We start from the raw sequence: 17,318 nt of genomic DNA, 5'->3' as shown, positions 1-17,318 counted from the left end.
CCACCATATACACTATATGCATAAAATGCAATAATACTGATACCATTTAAGAACATAAAGTAAAATCAGGTATGTCATTATTATGAAACAATGCCAGAGTAATGTTAAATTAATGAAGAGGTTGGTGGAGGATGTTGTTGCAGAACTTTCTGCAGCATATTTGATGACGCTATGAGTCAAAAGGGAGGGAAAATGACCCATATGGGATGAACTGGACTACTTACAGTTAGCTTTTCAAATTGTGGAGAAAATAGTTTTTACCCACATTTTTACTCTATCATTCATTCCTTATCATTTGCCACCTGCCCTCTGAAGCACCAAGTACAGAAACTGTAGCTGCCATGTAGGTGCTGCCCTGCAGAGTTAGAGCTACATCAGGACTGGTATAAGTTGTTTAAAGCAGCTACAATAAGGCCAGAGGATTAGTACCTCCTCTGATTGCAAATGCAGTCTCATTCCTACCTGGTTTTACCAGCCTCCTGGGGAGGGTTTCTATTGATTGCCCCCTTTAGAACACATACATTTGAGATGAAAGAGAATGAAGCAATAAGGTTGTGTCACAGCCACTGATTTTTGTATTAACCCGATGGAGGTAAAAGACAGGGAGAGTTAAGGTAGTAAATGGTATTTTAAAGTGAGTTCTATGCAAATACTGCACAATTCACAGTGTGATACAGGGAGGAAAGACTGCTAAATGTGATTAAAGTTTTTTTTAATCTGCATTGCATTATTTCACCTAAACCTGACATCAAAGTTTGCTCTAAGCTGCCAGAAAGTCTTTGGGCATGGGTGTGTGTGGAAGACAAAGGGAAACAGCCTTTGTTATCACATTAATTATTCCTTCACTCAGAGCCAGGGCACAGCAGATAGCAGTGACTGCTGAAAAAAACAAAAGTTTTCTAGTGTATAGCAGTGGCTTTGCTGTCAAAAATAAACAGAAACACAATGTCTTGGTGGGGCGGTGTGCAGTGAGCTGTGATCTGATCCGTCTGTGTTCAAACGCAGAAAACACAGAACAGTTGAGAGATTTGCTGAAGGAGGGAAACACAAACACACACACACACACACACACACACACACACACATTTAAATTTCTCTCTTTTCTCCAACCCACTTTCATCCTCCATGTGATAGCCCAGGTGCCGGAACACGGCTGCTAAAAATGAACATTAAAACAGGAGTGAAAACACATTGATCTCTTAGTGATTTAGAGACAGGGGAAACAATAGGAGCATGAGAGGAACAAAATGAGTCCCATACAGTGGAAGACAGATCCCAGCCATGACAGCGGTCGTCATGGTGCAGTCACAGGACCAGAGCTGCTGCTCTTTCCACTGGGATAAACTGATACTGATTGCTCTGTGGTGCTTTCACCTCACACATGTGTACGTAGCACACACAAATATAGAGACTTCACTCTGCTTACAGTGTCCCATGAGCTCCAAAAGCATATCATGTCTCAAACCCCCAAAGAATCATATTTTACCCATCGAAGAAATGCTTTGCTCTTTTTTTTTTGGTTTTTGACTATAGATAAGTAAAATGACACTTGTGTCTCCATGATTAGCTGTGTTTGTGAGTACATTATATTAAACTATAATTCACCCACAAGTTTAAGGTTCACAATTTTGAAAGTCTGTCACAGTCTTTAGTACAAAAGTCAAGGGAATTTGATACTAAAAAGACAATGACTCCACTTGACTTGACTAACTGCTGAAGCCTCATATCTTCAGATAAACATTGGAATGTATTTTTGCACTGCGGAAAGAGGACTGTTGATTTTGTTCCCTATCACTTGCTTTGGAAGTGTATTAGGAAGGGATCTTTTTATGGCCAGTTTGAACACATTCCACACTGGTTTATTGTTTGATGTATTTGGGAAAGGTGCATTAAGGGAGGGGTATTTGGAAAAGCAAGGCATAAAACTTAAGGAGAGAGAAGCACGCTTATGGGAGAAAAATATGATTCTGCTAAAGTGGCACACAATCCCTGAACAGCCACCCCGAGGACTTCTCCTTGATGGAAACATTCAATAAGTAGAACCTACAACAAACTATTGTTTTAAGACAGACTTTAAAAATTTAAATTAATTTTCTATTCACTCCATGCCAGGTTTAATCTTGCAAGAGCTCAGAAACACTGCAAATAAGTTGTTTCATCTAAATTACTGTAAGAAACCTCTTTCCATGGTTCCAGTAAAAGCAAAGGATGTCCATTTGTTTGTTTTGATGCTGCTTTCTTGACCAGGTCTCTCTTGAAAAAAGGACCTCAATGGGAACTTTACCCTGGTCAAATTAAGGAAAAGGAAAGAAACCAGTTGAAAGCTGAAGGAGGAATCATTACAACTGGCTCATTGCTGCCATCTGCTGCTCCAATAATGCTTAACAGCCATTACCCATAAAATGAGAACAAGGTCAACATCAGGGAGAAAACCAGACAAGTCTTAATAATATAGGTATATATTTATTCATACGTACATATTCATTTATAATCGGTTAATTGTAAAAAAAAAAAAAAAAAAAAAAAAAAAAAAAAAGGAAAAGATTTACAGTAATTACATGAACTACAGTCATTGTCAAAATTGTTTTTGAAATTTCTCAGGTGTCAATCTACCTTGAACACACACACACTGTTGATTCACCTCTTTCCCTCTGTCCTTATCCTCAACCTCACTCCAGTGTTAGGGGCCAAACATGCATGAAACAAACTGATCCAGAGCGTAGTAGCTCAACTTCAGTGTAAACTGGTGGAAGGTCTGACAGAAGGACAGAGGTGTTTGATACTGTGAGGAAAAATAAGGTGTTTTGCTTTGTAGAGCCTGTAGTGTATGTTGTACCATGAAAAGACTGCTGACAGTTTATCTCTTTTGTACATATAAAACCATCAGGAGCGGGTTGAGTAATATTACCTGTAATCCATTCAAAGTGTTTGCCTTAAAAGCACATGTTAGCTGCACTGATGGCTCAGCCCATGCCACATACAGTGCATGAAGAGGGCAAGCAGGTGTAACAACCAGATTCAGTCTAAATCCAACAACTTTTCCTTTTTCCTCCAGTGAACTGTCTTAATCCTGGAGCACAGTGACAGAGTACATTAGATATCGCCACCATTTTGACTTTTAGTTGTTTCCTAATCCCCTGTAAAGCCCCATTCAAACAAAACAGATCAGACTGGATCACACTGGATTGATCTCATCTTGTATTATCCTGCCTGCCATAGCTGTCAAATCACAAACTGAACAGAATCATCATTCTGTATTTTGCCTGTTGGCATACATCTTAAACCAGAACGGGGGACTTTTGAAGGTGATCAACATTCCACACTGGGTATAGCAATTTCTGTTTTGTTTGATGTATTTGGGAAAGGTGCATTATGGGAGGGGTATTTGGAAAAGCAAGGCATAAAACTTAAGCAGAGAGACGCACTCTTATGGGAGAAAAATTTGATTCTGCTAAAGTGGCACACAATGCCTGAACAGCCATCCCGAGGACTTCTCCTTGATGGAAACATTCAATAAGTAGAACCTACAACATACATGTCATCATGAACTCCTCCTCAACTCACATTTAAAAAAAACAAAAAAAAAACAACTCAAATTTGAACATTTATTACAATTGCACTGGCACCAACACTTCCCCTGGACAAAGGCTACACTGGACATTTAGTAACAATAAACTCTTAAAAAAACACAAAACACCATCAGATCAAAACTGAGGACTGGAAGAGGACTCAAACTCAGCTTGGAGACACTGAACTCATGACTTCAAACACAAAGCAGGCGCAATCCAAACCACACCAAAACAGAAATGCAAAAGGAGAGAAAAGGTAGAGATCCAGAGGAAATTAGAAAGAAAAGCAGTAAAAGACACATTTATAAAATGAAATGGGAAGAAAAAGAGACAAAGAATAAAGCAGGTGCAAGTGCAGGAGAAAATAATCCATAAGAAAAAGGCTTCAATACTTCATAGGGCGGGGGCTGGAGTCCATTATAGCCCTCCGTTGTGACAAAAATTATTCCATCATATCTGTCAGCAGGCCAGAATTGTGCACTCAAGATTCAGTTGAGTTCCTCTTGCAGTGACTCCACCGGTCTGATCCTGTCTTTACCTCTGGCAGCATCACAGGTCCCAGACAGACGCAGGAGGTCACAGGTGGCAGGGTGTAACACACTGTTACTCTGTCCCCTGCAAAGCAAAGGAGTTGAGAAGTCGGCGATGCCAATCCGATGTCGGCCACGTCCTCTCACCGCTTCGTGTGGTTCACCAGTTCCTTATCATCAGAACAGTCACCGATGCGAAAACAAGAGCAACTAAATGAAATCAAACTAACTGAAAAATTTACTTTGATTGTTTTCAGTTGGCTTTTTCTTTCCATTGTCCTTGGCTGACAGCATGACTTCATGTAGCGATGTCAGACTTTTTTTTTTTCCTTCTGTCAAATGAGTGTCTTTATAACTTTCCTGTTGCTGACATGAGCTTTCACAGGCCAGTTCTTCCGTCAAACTCCAGGTTAAGTACCGGCTCATTTTGACTGTCCAAAGCTCCAGCACATATGTACACACATCTGTAATTAAACAAGCATGTGTGAGCTACACCATAGTTCTCTCAGAAAGACCCGTAGACAACAATCTCTGCCCCATCGCATATCGTCTTCTGTTCGGCTTCGACTCTCGGACTCCTTAGTTCTCATATATTTACATTTAGATTTTAAAAAACTAGAGGTGTTACATGCAACATTTGGCATCTTCTCGAGTCCCCATTCATGAGTCTTAATTGGTGTCCATTTTTAGAAAAATATTAAACTGTCTTTTTTTTAAATCAGTATATTGAAGCTTCTGATTGTAATAGAGAGACAGAGAGAGGTGGGGGTACAGGTGTAGCAAGCTCAGTGTATGCATGTAAGTGAAAATTTGTATCTGTGTTGTTAGTAAAATGCCTTAAAATGTCTTAAATTCTGAGATGGCAGTCCTTGTAAAGTGTTTCATCATTGCTTTACTGTAAGTGCAAATAGCTGCAAGTATGTTTTAAAAAAAATAAATTAAAAAAATTCACAAAATAGGCTTTCTGCTGCTTTCTATGTGTGAGTTGGGGGTGTCTGCAGTTTACTGGCTGCATCGCTACCCCTTTTTGAAATAAACAGCCTGCAGAACAAAGCTAACACAGGTCTTACTCAAGTGCAGTTCCCGTCTAGAGGTAGCTGTTAAGTGACCACACAGAGGGAAGTATGTGTGAGAGGTTAAGAGGGATTTTTAGACCGCTTCAATATTCTGTTTAGAGGCTATAACTGTCATTGGTCTCAAAGTGCTAATTAAGTAAAGAGTATAACTCCACTCAAATACAGAACGATGGTTTTTGATGTGAAGATCTTGTCATGTAATTCTTTAAAGAATTATTTTCTACTTCTTTTGATGAAGCATTAAATCCCTTAACAGTGGTGATCACATTTGATTTTTACATAACCCTCTTTTGTAATACTGGTTTGTCTATTGAACACAGACCAGGAATGTTCTGACATTCTTCGAAGAGTTAATTTGTGTATGTAAGTGTGTATGCACATCAGCTTGTGTAAAAGCCTGTTGTGTATGTACTGTATGTGTGTGGTGGAGAGGTTCGGAAATGTTTTTTGGGAAAGTTACCCGAGACCCTGTAGCATTATTTGGCTCTCTCCCTCTCTCTGCAGCTCCAAAGGGGGGGGGGGACACCAGCATGTACTCTATGACAGGGGGCTGGTAGGGGACAGCAGGTCAGGGGGTCAAGTGACGGGCTGCGAGGATTGTGTACGAGGGACACGGGGAGAGGAAAGGGGGGGTGTTGTCTTTACATCATAGCAGGACACAGCAGCGGCAAAACCTCTGACGGCTACCCCCGACGGAGGGGGGCGGAGTGACAGGAGCAAAGTATGCATGCACTTTGATGTTAGGCAGATGGGTCTGTGGAGAGAAAAAAAGGAAAAATAGATGGAAATGTGTAAATGGATCATACAAATACTTGGAAAGCTGCACCAGGAAGCTTAATACATCACTGGCTGAAATTTGCTGCAACATGTAAGTTACTGAAAATGTTTTACTTCAATACCCTGAAATCATGTCACATGTCAATAAATGCAAGTTATTGACAACAAACTCATGTTTTCCAACCCAGTCAGGCCGTGATTGATGATGATAATAATAATAATAATAATAATAATAATAATAATAATAATAATGATAATAATAATAATATCAAAATGCTGATGAGACCAGTTCTCTCTAGACAGTGTCCCCTCACTGTTGTCGATCAGACAGTTTGTATATCACACCTTAGTTTTGATTAATCTTGTGGGTGAAGCGGTGACTCCAACACCAGAGTTTAATTTGGACAAAATATATTAATTTATGACATCTATCTAGAACATTCTCCTCTGTTGCTTCCTTAATCAGGCTAATAGGACAAATGTATGTTTTCTTAAAAACAATATCTCTGTTTAGCTAGCTTTAAGCTCTACAAACTAACCGTAAACTCCTTTTTCCTCACTTGGAGACTGTAGTGCTGCTACTACCTGTGGCCAGCTTTTGGCCACAAGTAGTCACCAGTCTATGCTTGTACAACATTATTGTTGTAAGACAGCCTTTGGCTTAGCCATGAGTTGCAGCACTGGTGCGCCATCTTAAATTTTACATTGGGTTCAACTGAAATCACCCAGACTCCACAGAAACTTACTTTACACCCACCTGACATCAAATATACTTCACTAAGAAGTTCACCATCCCTGCTGTGAGTTTGTATTTTCAACAGACTTTCATTAAGAAACTGCCTTGAGAAGTTTTCTTTAAAACAAATAAAAGTTTTGTTCACATTCTGTGACCAAAACACATTGTGTGTGTCCTTGAGGTCTAACCATTGTGTTGAATGAATTTCCTTCCTCATAACATTTGCAAAACCGGTTTTGTTTTTATTTTGAAAAATGCGTTGTTCACATATTACAGTGTTTCTTGGTGTGTTACCGCCACCTGCTGATCAGTGGAATAGTGTGAAACCAGTGGCAAGGATGTATATCGCGTCATAAGTATGCACATGCGAAACAAAAGTGGGGCCCACTCATAAAAAAATTGCTACATAGCACTACAAGAGGTCTTTATTACTGTTCCTATTCTGTTTAAATTCTTTTTAATGCACAAATTGAAGGAACTGGTGAGATTACATTTCACTGTAATTGTATCTCATATGATTACATGTGACAAATACATTTTATTGATTTATTGATTGACTGATTAATTAATAAGGATCCAATTTCTGGAATGGGTAGGTTCATTTAGATCAAGACTGATGTGTAGTATGATTAATCAGGGAAAGTGTTGGTGCAGCTCAGTGAGATGCCTTTAACAAGGTATGGTGACTGTACAGCAGATGTGATTTTATAAAAGAAAAGTAAAGAGTTGCCTTCTACTAATCATCTAAGCAGTGAGAAGCTGTTTTGTGTTAAAGGTCTTCTGTAACTTAATCAATAACATTCCACAATTCAAAACTGAGCCCAAACACAGCCAGTGGGCAGTGCCTAGGATGGAGAGCATATACATTTAGGAGTTCCAAACTATCTTAACATCATTCAGCATAAAGGCAACTAAAATGTATACATTTCGTGACACTGACCCATGAATACAATTTTGCACTGAAATGGCATATGTCGAGTTCACAAAATGAGTGTTTACACTACATTCTACATATGAATCCGTGCTTACTCACTGTTAGCCCACACAACTCACCCTTAGTCTCTTGATGCCGGCGCGGGTGATCTGCTGGCAGTCATAGAGCTCAATGCGATCCAAGCTATGGCAGCTCTTCAGGTGCTCCAGTGAGGCGTCTGTGATCAGGGGACAGTTGTCCAGCTCAATCACCTCCAGACGGTCGTGAGCACAGGGGCCGCTGCCGAGGTGTCTGATACCATCATCAGTGATCAGCTCACAGTGAGACAGACTCTACAGGAACACAGTTGTACCAACACAGGAGCTCCATTACTCACCTGTCTGCTAGAACAAGCTGTGATTTGGTGCTTGTAAATGCTACAGGAGCAAAATATGTTTAAGCGGCAGGCACACACTCACCAGGACTTGCAAACGAGGGCAGTGTATAGACAGCTGGATAAGTGTTCCATCTGTGATCTGACGCAAAAATAAAGAGAGACAAATGTCATAACTTCAGTCTCAATACAGTGGAAACAGTATTTGTGTAGCTCGGATTGTTTATTTACCTGCACACATTCTTCTAAATCCATTTTCTCAAGCTCATGACAATTCTGCAGGAGAGAAAGATACAATAAACAGACAGAAACTATATGAACTAATTAGGCTTTGTGGAGATTTAGATTTTTGTCCCAAAAATCTATAAATATTTTATATATGTCTAGATATATAAAAAAATAAATATATTAAATATGTGTCTAGTCTATGTGTTTGCATGCGACCAAGAGGCAGATGCCATGCTCACCCTTGCTAATGTGGTAAAGCCCACGTCTGTAAGCTGAGAGCAACGAGCCACTTCTAATATTCTGAAAGGAGATAAAGAGGAGCAGTTATACAATAGCGTTACTTATAGTCTGTCACTTTTTGGGACTTTAACTGGATCTACAGTAGTAATGTTTGAGATAACTTTACTGCAGAAAGGCCCATTTATTCATTCCTCTCCACAATCTCCATTATTAACTACATTTTTACTGCAGGACTAAATAATTAATCAAGATTTTATGATAATTATTTTACACTAAGAAAATAAATCCATCCCTGCAAGCCATTTAATCTAAAAATGGGTCTTAAAATCTGGTTTTGCAAGAAATCAAAAATGTGCGAGAGAATAACACTTCTTTCCAATTAAGTCTAAGTTTCAGCCATTTCAAAAAAGTCTCTTAAAGCAAGGTACAGCATCAGCCTGCCAGGATCAAGACTGTCAATCGATTAGAGAACATTTTTGAAATCAAGTTTAATACATTGTACTCAAGTGAAATTGCTTCACAGGATAAGGTGGACAATGACTTACAATAACAGTATGATCTTAAGACTAATTTTCTGACTAAATGGAAACATTTTTAGGGGCTTTTGCAGAGTCTAAGAAGTGGTGCACAGTTAAATTCAGAGAGAGGGTGTGTGTGTGTGTAGGTGTGTAAATTCACCTGAGGCGAGGGCAGTTCTGTCCCAGGGCATGCAGGATAGCATCTGTGATATTGGCACAGCCCGACACACACAGAGACTGCAGGCGGTGGCAACCCCGGCAAATTGTGATGAGGCCCTCATCTGTGATCTGCTGCTCACAGAAAGTGTGTGTTTGTGTATGTGTGGTGTCACTTAAATCCACATCCATTGTGAGATGTGAAAACACGCCAACTTTTCCTTTGCTCACTTGTAGCTATGCATCAAAAGCAATCAGTGTATGACTTTACATACAGTATATTCATGTACCACCTTAACACTCAGCTAATGAGAGCCATTTCTTTTCCCCTGCATTTTCTGTTTTAAGTATTGTTCAAGAAAACTCAGTGGTGATCAGGCAGAGGAAGAACAGTTGAGGAAGAGCTGGGCAAGAGAAAAGGAAGAGGAGAGAAAAGCAGTGTAACAAAGAGGAGGAACAACTGGGGCAACGTGAGATGATGAATTCCTGAGGTGTGAGATGAGAAGGAGTTGGAGAAGGAGGATGAGAAGAGCATTCAGGTGATGATGAATAAGGGGAATTTTGGAGACAGGTACAGCCAGAGAAAAATATATGCATTGTGTGAGCAGGCTTCACAGACTATTGGCTATATGGACTGGACGTCCACAATGGGCTTTGGGTTGAAGAGCACAACGTGCACTTGGTGCCCATCAGCCGGCACCCTGGAAAGTAACCAACAGTGTTCGTGTACTTTTTAATTTTATGCCAAAAGACAAAATTCAGGGGTTTTATAACAATGTTTACAGGGAAGCATTCATTTTAAACATAATTAAATGTTACTACAAAGTGTCATTGAAATTGTAAAACAATTGTGTTTTTCCAGATTAAACTGGTTCGTCTTCTAGCCTTGTTAACTGTACTTACTGAGCATGTCTGCAAGTTGAGTGTGACCAGCTCTGGACAGTGAGCCCCGATATGCTTCAGAGCCTCGTCCTCTAACTGTGGAAGAGATTGAGAGTTGTTCAATATATTATAACACCTCTTGGTACAACACAATACAATTCAACAGCACCGCAAACTACAGCCTCTAAAATGACCACAAAGTTGAATCGACACCTCTGGCAACCGAGTGTACATGTTGTGATTTGTTTTGTCCTTTAAATTAAATGATCTGTGACATCTTCATAGAAATATGTGGTTGTCTTTTCACACCGTACTGTTGATATACCAGGATGGCACTATATAAAGGCTTTTACGTTTGCTGTAAACTGTGTCTGGCATGTCTTTCCTCAGAAGCATCCTCTGTTGCAAAGGAAGTGACATTTTATGTTTGCGGTATCAGCAGTTGTGTTCTACTTGGACTGACAATAAGAGGAACTTATCGTGATAAATGATGGCCACTATGACGAAACATAAAAAAACAAAAAAAAAAAAAATTTAAAAACAGTGCCACCTACACAAGTGTAGTGTTGAGAAATAAGAACTGTGCGTTTAACAGGCCACCAATTGAACCAAACAACACGTTCTACAAATCAAGTTGCTTTCATATTTATCCAATTAAGTTTTATATTGAATTAAATGATTGGCAACACATTGTACTCTGAGCACCTACACCATCATCTGTCTGGTCTGCATCTCCAGCTCATACTAAGCCTTTTACCATACCTGTGTGCAACCCTTGAGGAAAAGGCCTTTGAGTCCAGGGCAGGACCGCACCAGGGCCTGGATGCCATCCTTGGTGACCTGGTCACACCAGGAGATGTTGAGCTGCTCCAGCAGGGGACAACCCTCACTGGCAAGAGGAAATTAGAAAAGACAGGTGAGAGGTGGAAAAAAAAAAGAAAGCACAAAAGATTGCAAAAGAAGAACACAGCAATGAGAGAGAGGGAGAATATAGAAAATATACACTGAAAGTACACAGTATTGGAGAAATCTTCCTGATAAAGTACCTTGTAAAATCCACATACATTATCAAATGTATAAAAATGTTTTTAATGTTTAATAGAGGAAATCAATGAGGGAAAACAGCTGGTATCTGATGGTGTTGAATAATGATCCTTAATATGTTGTAAATTCAGTGGAAGTATACACCCCAACGTTGACCCTACACACCTGAGAGCTTTGAGTGACAGGTTGGTGATTGAGGTACAGGAGGCGAGGTCCAGGTGCTTCAGCTTTGGACAGAACTTACTGAGGCTATTACACGTGCTGCAGAAGAGAAAGGCGATGAGCGTTTTGAAGGAGAAGTGACATTCTGATACACTGGCATCCCAGAACAATGCACACACCTGTCAGTGATCTTGGTGCAGCCATTCAGACTAAGCAGCTCGATGTTCCTGCAGTTCTGCGAGAATGTCCTTCAGAAAAAAACCAAAACATTTATGTGATGGCAATCAAACTGAACATGCCCGTCTTTCCCTCCCCAGGATCTTAACTAGAATTAGAATTTCTGTCAGGCCAAGTCCTTGGCAAACTCACTTCAGGGCGCTGTCACCCACACCCAAGCAACCTCGCAGACTCAGCTTCCTAAGGAACCCCCCACATCGCTTTGAGATGTTCTCCACCACCCGGCCCTGCAACAAAAACAATCCACTCAGCCTGCTGTACTTGCTTCTATACCTTGATTTAAAGTAATGACAGATTAAGGGTGAAGGGAAAAGCGCACAGCAAAGCTTGAAGTTACAGGTCAGAGTAAAGTAGATGGAGATCGGATTCACTCACCTCAATGTCCCTCTGAAAGTCAAAGAGGTCAATTCGTTGCCAGTTGCTGCCATCCAAGGCCAGAACATTCCAGGACTGAGAGCAGGGAGGGAGAAACAGCCGTTTCAGGATGTTTAGGTCAGGATGTTTCTCAAACATACCACATACACACACAGAATGCATACTAAAATACACAGACAAACGCGCACAGTCACGCGTACACACACCTTATGAACACAGACTCACCCGAGAGACCTGGGCACAGCGACAGAGTGTCACCACATCCAGAAAGGAGAAGATTCTGGAAGACAGACATGGACGGTTTAGAGACCCTGATCCCCACTGCCAGAAGCTTCCTCTTCACACTAGACTCTGCCCTCAACTCAGCCCTGCGTCTGCTTCCACTCACAGCACAGGGGTCTAAGTAAATCAGCTAATATTGTCTTTGACTGTCAGCAGGAGAGTTTTGTTTACCCTGTTTGCAGGATAGATGTGTTTATTCAAAGTGGGGTCCTGGCGAGGAAGACACGCAATCTGCTTCTAAGAAACAGAGCTGGAAACTTACTATAAGATCCCTCAGTGCAGCAAAAACTGTACTATGGTTGAAGCAGGGATGCAGTGAGTCCTTGCACAGTCTGCCAGCCTCACAAATCAGGGCGCTGAACCTGGCCAAGCAGCACAGAGTCAGCAGCCGCAGCACAGGCAGCTTGGCGGGCAATGCCGAGGCTTGAGTTATGGCCTTCATTTTCTGTTTGCTCAGGGGCTCTTGAGGTTTTTTTTGTTTGTTTTTGTTTTTTCCTGAAATCAATTTGAATGCTTTGTAGTCTCAAGCATCTGTTTTTAATTACAGTTTTAGGATTGGGGGAGCAGAATAGGGTGGGGAACTCAGGAAATTTGCATCCTGGTTGTTAGTTTAATTGAAATATTTGCTAAAGGGCAAGTGAGCATACAGTATATGATCGTGAGATGCACAATGTATGTGTGTTTGAGGGTTGTAGAGGGAGGAGGGTGGGGCAAGGCCAATTGCGCTTATGTGTATGATTGGATGTGCTCAGGAGCGAAGGCAGGGAGGTAAGTGTGGAGTGTGCAGCATGCCATTTCTGCTAGCAAAAAACCCTGCAGACAGTCTGACTGAAGTGTTTTGAAATGTCACTCACCGTAGCAACAGCTCCTTAGGCAGCTTCTTATTGATGACCGCCTCGTCACTGTTTGTGAACATCTGAAAGGGTGCAGAGGATAATATTAGTCCTGGCAGCCTGTTTTAACATTACTGGGGACCCCTCGATCCACTCACTTCACTCAAGGACGGCTCCAGCATATAAACAAGGATAGATTATCGTAATCTCATCAGCTGAGATAGATTCAATGTCAAGTCCTGGAAAACACTGAAGGTGACAGAAGATAAAGCAGCACAGGAGACTGGATTTTGTACTGTCAACTACAGAGCTGTGATGGCCTCTGCTTTCATGTTATCTTTTCTGCGTGCATATTTTCTCTTTACTTCCTGTGATGTTTACACTGTTGAATTGACACCAGCATCCACATCAGCATGTACTGAGAATATACACTGAAATTAGTTATATCTTTAACTATATCTTTTGTGACTCTCAGATGGATTGCTGCAGCTTCTGCAAACAGCTAATGGATTTCCACACAAATAATTGCATCCTGTGTGAGCGCAACTACTAGCCTATAATCCACAAAAAGGGCCTCAGTAAACAAAGAGATAATAAATTAGCATTTAATAAGACCCAGCTACATAGATACACACACACACACACACACACACACACACACACATTGAGGACTCCGGGGCTCCCATAATTTAAGGGAAATCATACTCTGCTAGACTGTAAAATGCAAGATGTTGAGACGATGACGTTTGGGAGCATCCACTCAGTCACAACAAGGCGAATGAAGTAACATCTGGTCCAATCCATTTTCCGCCGTTGATTTAGAAAGATAAATCTAAACCAGGGACAGGGTAATTGAGGAGTGGGGGCTTTAGTGTATAAATAAAAAGTGCAGGAAGGCACATGATATTTACAAGACGCAAACATCTGTGACAAGGTCAACAAGTCCTTACTTGCACTTTCTTACAGGTACAAATTTGAAAAATTTATGATCCAAACATAAATTAAATGTTTACAAAATAAATAATTTAGGGGTCCTAACAGAGTATGCTGTGTGCTATTTTGATTATGGGTGCCCATCCTAAAACCACATTCACAATAGCTTCAGATTTTGAGGGACTTACACACTTAAGCAAACCTATTCATCAGCTCGCAAAAACAAACTGTCAGGTCTGCCTGTTTAAAAATCCAGTCAGCTCTGGGTCAAAGCCTCTCTATGTCTCTCCGAAAAACATACAAACTCCACACACACACACAGCTGTCTATGCAAGGGCTGCCTGCCAGCACAGACGTGTAAAATTTTGAGGGGGTAAGAAGGGACAGACATTTCGTATTTGTATTTGGGGCAAATTGACTCTGACAGCTCGCCATCTACAGCGCTACTTTCTGGCCAAATAATCCAGGGCCATTTCCAAAGAACCAGATGCGCATGGTCAATGGACATACACTGTCCCCTTTTGTACTTAGCATAAAATGAACCTGATGCTGCATGAATGTGAGCATTATGTTTTCTCCACTGGTCAGCTATAGTCAGTGAAGCAGGCTGGGCAGGAAGTAAAAAGCTGGGTGAGCTGTATCCTCCAGCTAGAGATCATTGTAAAGCAAAACAAAACAAAAAGTGATAATATTTTTAGAAAAAACTTTTCTTATGTTGTTCCTCATATTAAATTTAGATCAGTCTGACACTGACACTTGTAACTGTGATGTACACTATGATGTTAAATCAGTAACTAAATTGGGTTCAGATATTTAGTTTATCCTTCCCTACATCCATGGAAGTAGTTATGGACAACTGATATATGAAATACCCAAGAGACAAGCCAGCAAATCAACAAATTGTTTTGCTACCTACAGTTTAAACTGCTTCAACAACTCTTACATCACTACATCCAATTATAAACGACATAGTGGTAAAATTAACCACAGTATGGTTATTATTTACATATTCCTTTTAATTGGGAAACAGAATTAGGGTTCATTAATGCCTGTCTACTTTTCAGGGTGCTGTAGTCTTTTGTTAAAGGCTGGTATACAACAGATCCGTATTTACCGCAGAGCAGTAAAGTCAGACAGAATGTCAAATTTTCTTGCAATGCCTGTCAAAGTAAAACTCTCACTGGCAGACAATGTACAAGTGTCTCCGTGTCTTAAAGAAAGGAGGGCGGTGGCTTTGTAAATTTATATACAATGTAAAAAATACACACAATGACCGTAAAAACCATAATAGACAATGGGGCTTAACATGACTGGTAATTATTCCCGTTTAAACTAACAACTATAGCGTAAGTATCCCCTCCACAGGAGCACCAATAACAACAATTTTCATTTTATTTTGAAGGCAATGTCGCACCACTTCCGGTTTTCTCCTGTCCAAAATCCGGTTAACTTGACACAGCAGCTCTACCGCAGCTGTCTGGGCAGAAGGTAACGGCCTGAATCTTTTGAGTCGTCAGCTGTTGCACCGTTAAAAATAAATAAAACCACACACAAATCCCACACTAGCTAGGGATTAAACAACACCAATTGCTCAGGCTACACAACCCAATGTCACGGGCCGTATACATAGCATTTGAGAACAAGTTTTCACCAAAATATTCAGCTACGCTTGCGGCTGCGACACAAACTTTATGGTAAATGCTGCAGAACAACGACACTGTAGCTTATGAGTGTGTACATGTGGCCCTTCTGCTATCAGTATAGGTTATGGTGCGTGTTACATTGTGGCAGCTTGGGCCCATTTGTTGATAGTTATGTGCTAATGCGGAGTACATGTAGCAGTCACAACCCGAGGCCCCCCACCACCGCAGCGGCCATGGATATGCACAACAATCCGGCTCGTCAGACAACCAAACAAAAGTCGTATAAAAACCACACCCCAGCAGATATGAGGACAAATATAAGACAGCTAATGTTACAGCTTCTTAGTAAAGTGAAGTCAACAAATTCCTTTCCTTATAAATATGTTAATGTGTGCCGGGGCTGTCCTCGGCGTGCTCCGTGTAGCCTCAGTGTCTTTGTTTTGACGGCGCAAAAGGAAACGAGGACGACGTTTTAGGACCTTTAAAAAACATCAATTTATTGATTAACAGTACGGCCGACTTTGTGTCCTCAACGAATGGCATGCCAGGCCTAGTCTGTAGCCTATGTTGTTTGAACAAAACAACAGCGTTTGACCTAATCCCAAACATTGACTGCGGAAGCTGCATCAACAGCCTCAACATAACCGCAGTTTTACAATAAACACAACGACAGTCACAATGTAGGCCTTTATCCAAACGTTTTTAACAGCTACGTTGAATGTGTGTCAATGACTGTCAGTCAATATTGATGGTCAACTCACCTCAAACCGGCTCCGTGAAACACCATTTACCTCCTTCCCCATGTCGGACGCTGGTTAGCCTACCGACTCAATGAATTCGGTTTAGGCGAAGTAAAATGCAGATACGGGCCCTCTTCCTGCCGTTTCCCCTCCACAACTATCATGCTACCGTCCTCTCGGTAGCTCCTGGGGTGCGACGTCGTTGTTTTTCGGCCTGTAACACAAACCCAAGACCTCTTGTTTCTGATAAAATATGTGTTACAGGCAGCAGCCAGCCAAGCCAGTTCTCTTATCTGCTCGGTTGGCCCTCACCTCCTCCTCCCTCCTCCTCCCCCTGCACAGCTTTCCATCCATCCATCCACACAATAGCCCGACAGGAATAGGATCTGGCAGCCTAAAATGGAGCTGATAGGCTACCACTCCTACAGCACTTAGAAATAATAAATATAATGAAATTGCGCTGAGGCATGTTGCCCAAACAAAAAAAAAAAAAAAAAAAAAAAAAAAACGACTGCCTTACTTACTTGTTGGCTGGTTCTTTAACCAAAGCTCGCAGTGCGGGTCCAGTACAAGCTCAGGAGCAAAGATAAATATTAAAGTGGGGTGCCAACCTTTTGACAGCACACATAGCGCGAATACCTGGACAAAGGCAACAGGATTCAGGGCTAGATGGCCTATAAAATTTATTGACGCCACTAAAGGCAAAGAGCGACCAATTAGGGTATGTGAGTGTAGATATAGTTGATGCATATCTAAAATAAGAAATAGCCTATCTTAAGTGCATTTCTAATCATTTCCACTTGAAGGCCATTGAGGTGTGGGCCAAAGCGTTTTTTTTTTTGTCACAATAAGATTCGTGTACTATAACGACCACAAAAGCGGAGGGTTTGGCCTCTTATTACACATTAACCATTTAAATGCATATTAACTCTATTCTATCGCAATTATTATTCTCCATTATACATCACTTTGTTAGTACTGTAGGAAACGCCACTTCCTCGTTTCTCGCTGGCCACGCCCCAGTTAGACACGGATCCAATCAGCATCCAG

At 41.0% G+C, this 17,318-nt stretch overlaps 1 protein-coding gene across 1 annotated transcript; it reads right to left on the bottom strand.

Moving 5' to 3' along the window:
* Nucleotides 1–2,495: 2,495 nt before the first annotated feature.
* On the bottom strand, nt 2,496–16,574 carry fbxl20 (F-box and leucine-rich repeat protein 20). The gene is made up of 15 exons (XM_044180338.1): nt 16,290–16,574; nt 12,974–13,035; nt 12,063–12,117; nt 11,838–11,912; nt 11,595–11,689; nt 11,405–11,473; nt 11,229–11,324; nt 10,782–10,908; nt 10,041–10,115; nt 9,142–9,272; nt 8,463–8,523; nt 8,227–8,271; nt 8,081–8,137; nt 7,742–7,954; nt 2,496–5,929 (listed from the first exon to the last, which is right to left on the bottom strand). Exons 1-15 carry the CDS (start codon nt 16,329–16,331, stop codon nt 5,822–5,824), a joined length of 1,311 nt encoding a protein of 436 aa, XP_044036273.1. The 5' UTR covers nt 16,332–16,574; the 3' UTR covers nt 2,496–5,821.
* Between the last annotated feature and the right edge of the window lie 744 nt (nt 16,575–17,318).

This window comes from Siniperca chuatsi, linkage group LG21 (assembly GCF_020085105.1).
Source record: "Siniperca chuatsi isolate FFG_IHB_CAS linkage group LG21, ASM2008510v1, whole genome shotgun sequence".
Taxonomy (NCBI): domain Eukaryota; kingdom Metazoa; phylum Chordata; class Actinopteri; order Centrarchiformes; family Sinipercidae; genus Siniperca; species Siniperca chuatsi.
This window is presented reverse-complemented; position numbering and strand designations above follow the sequence as displayed.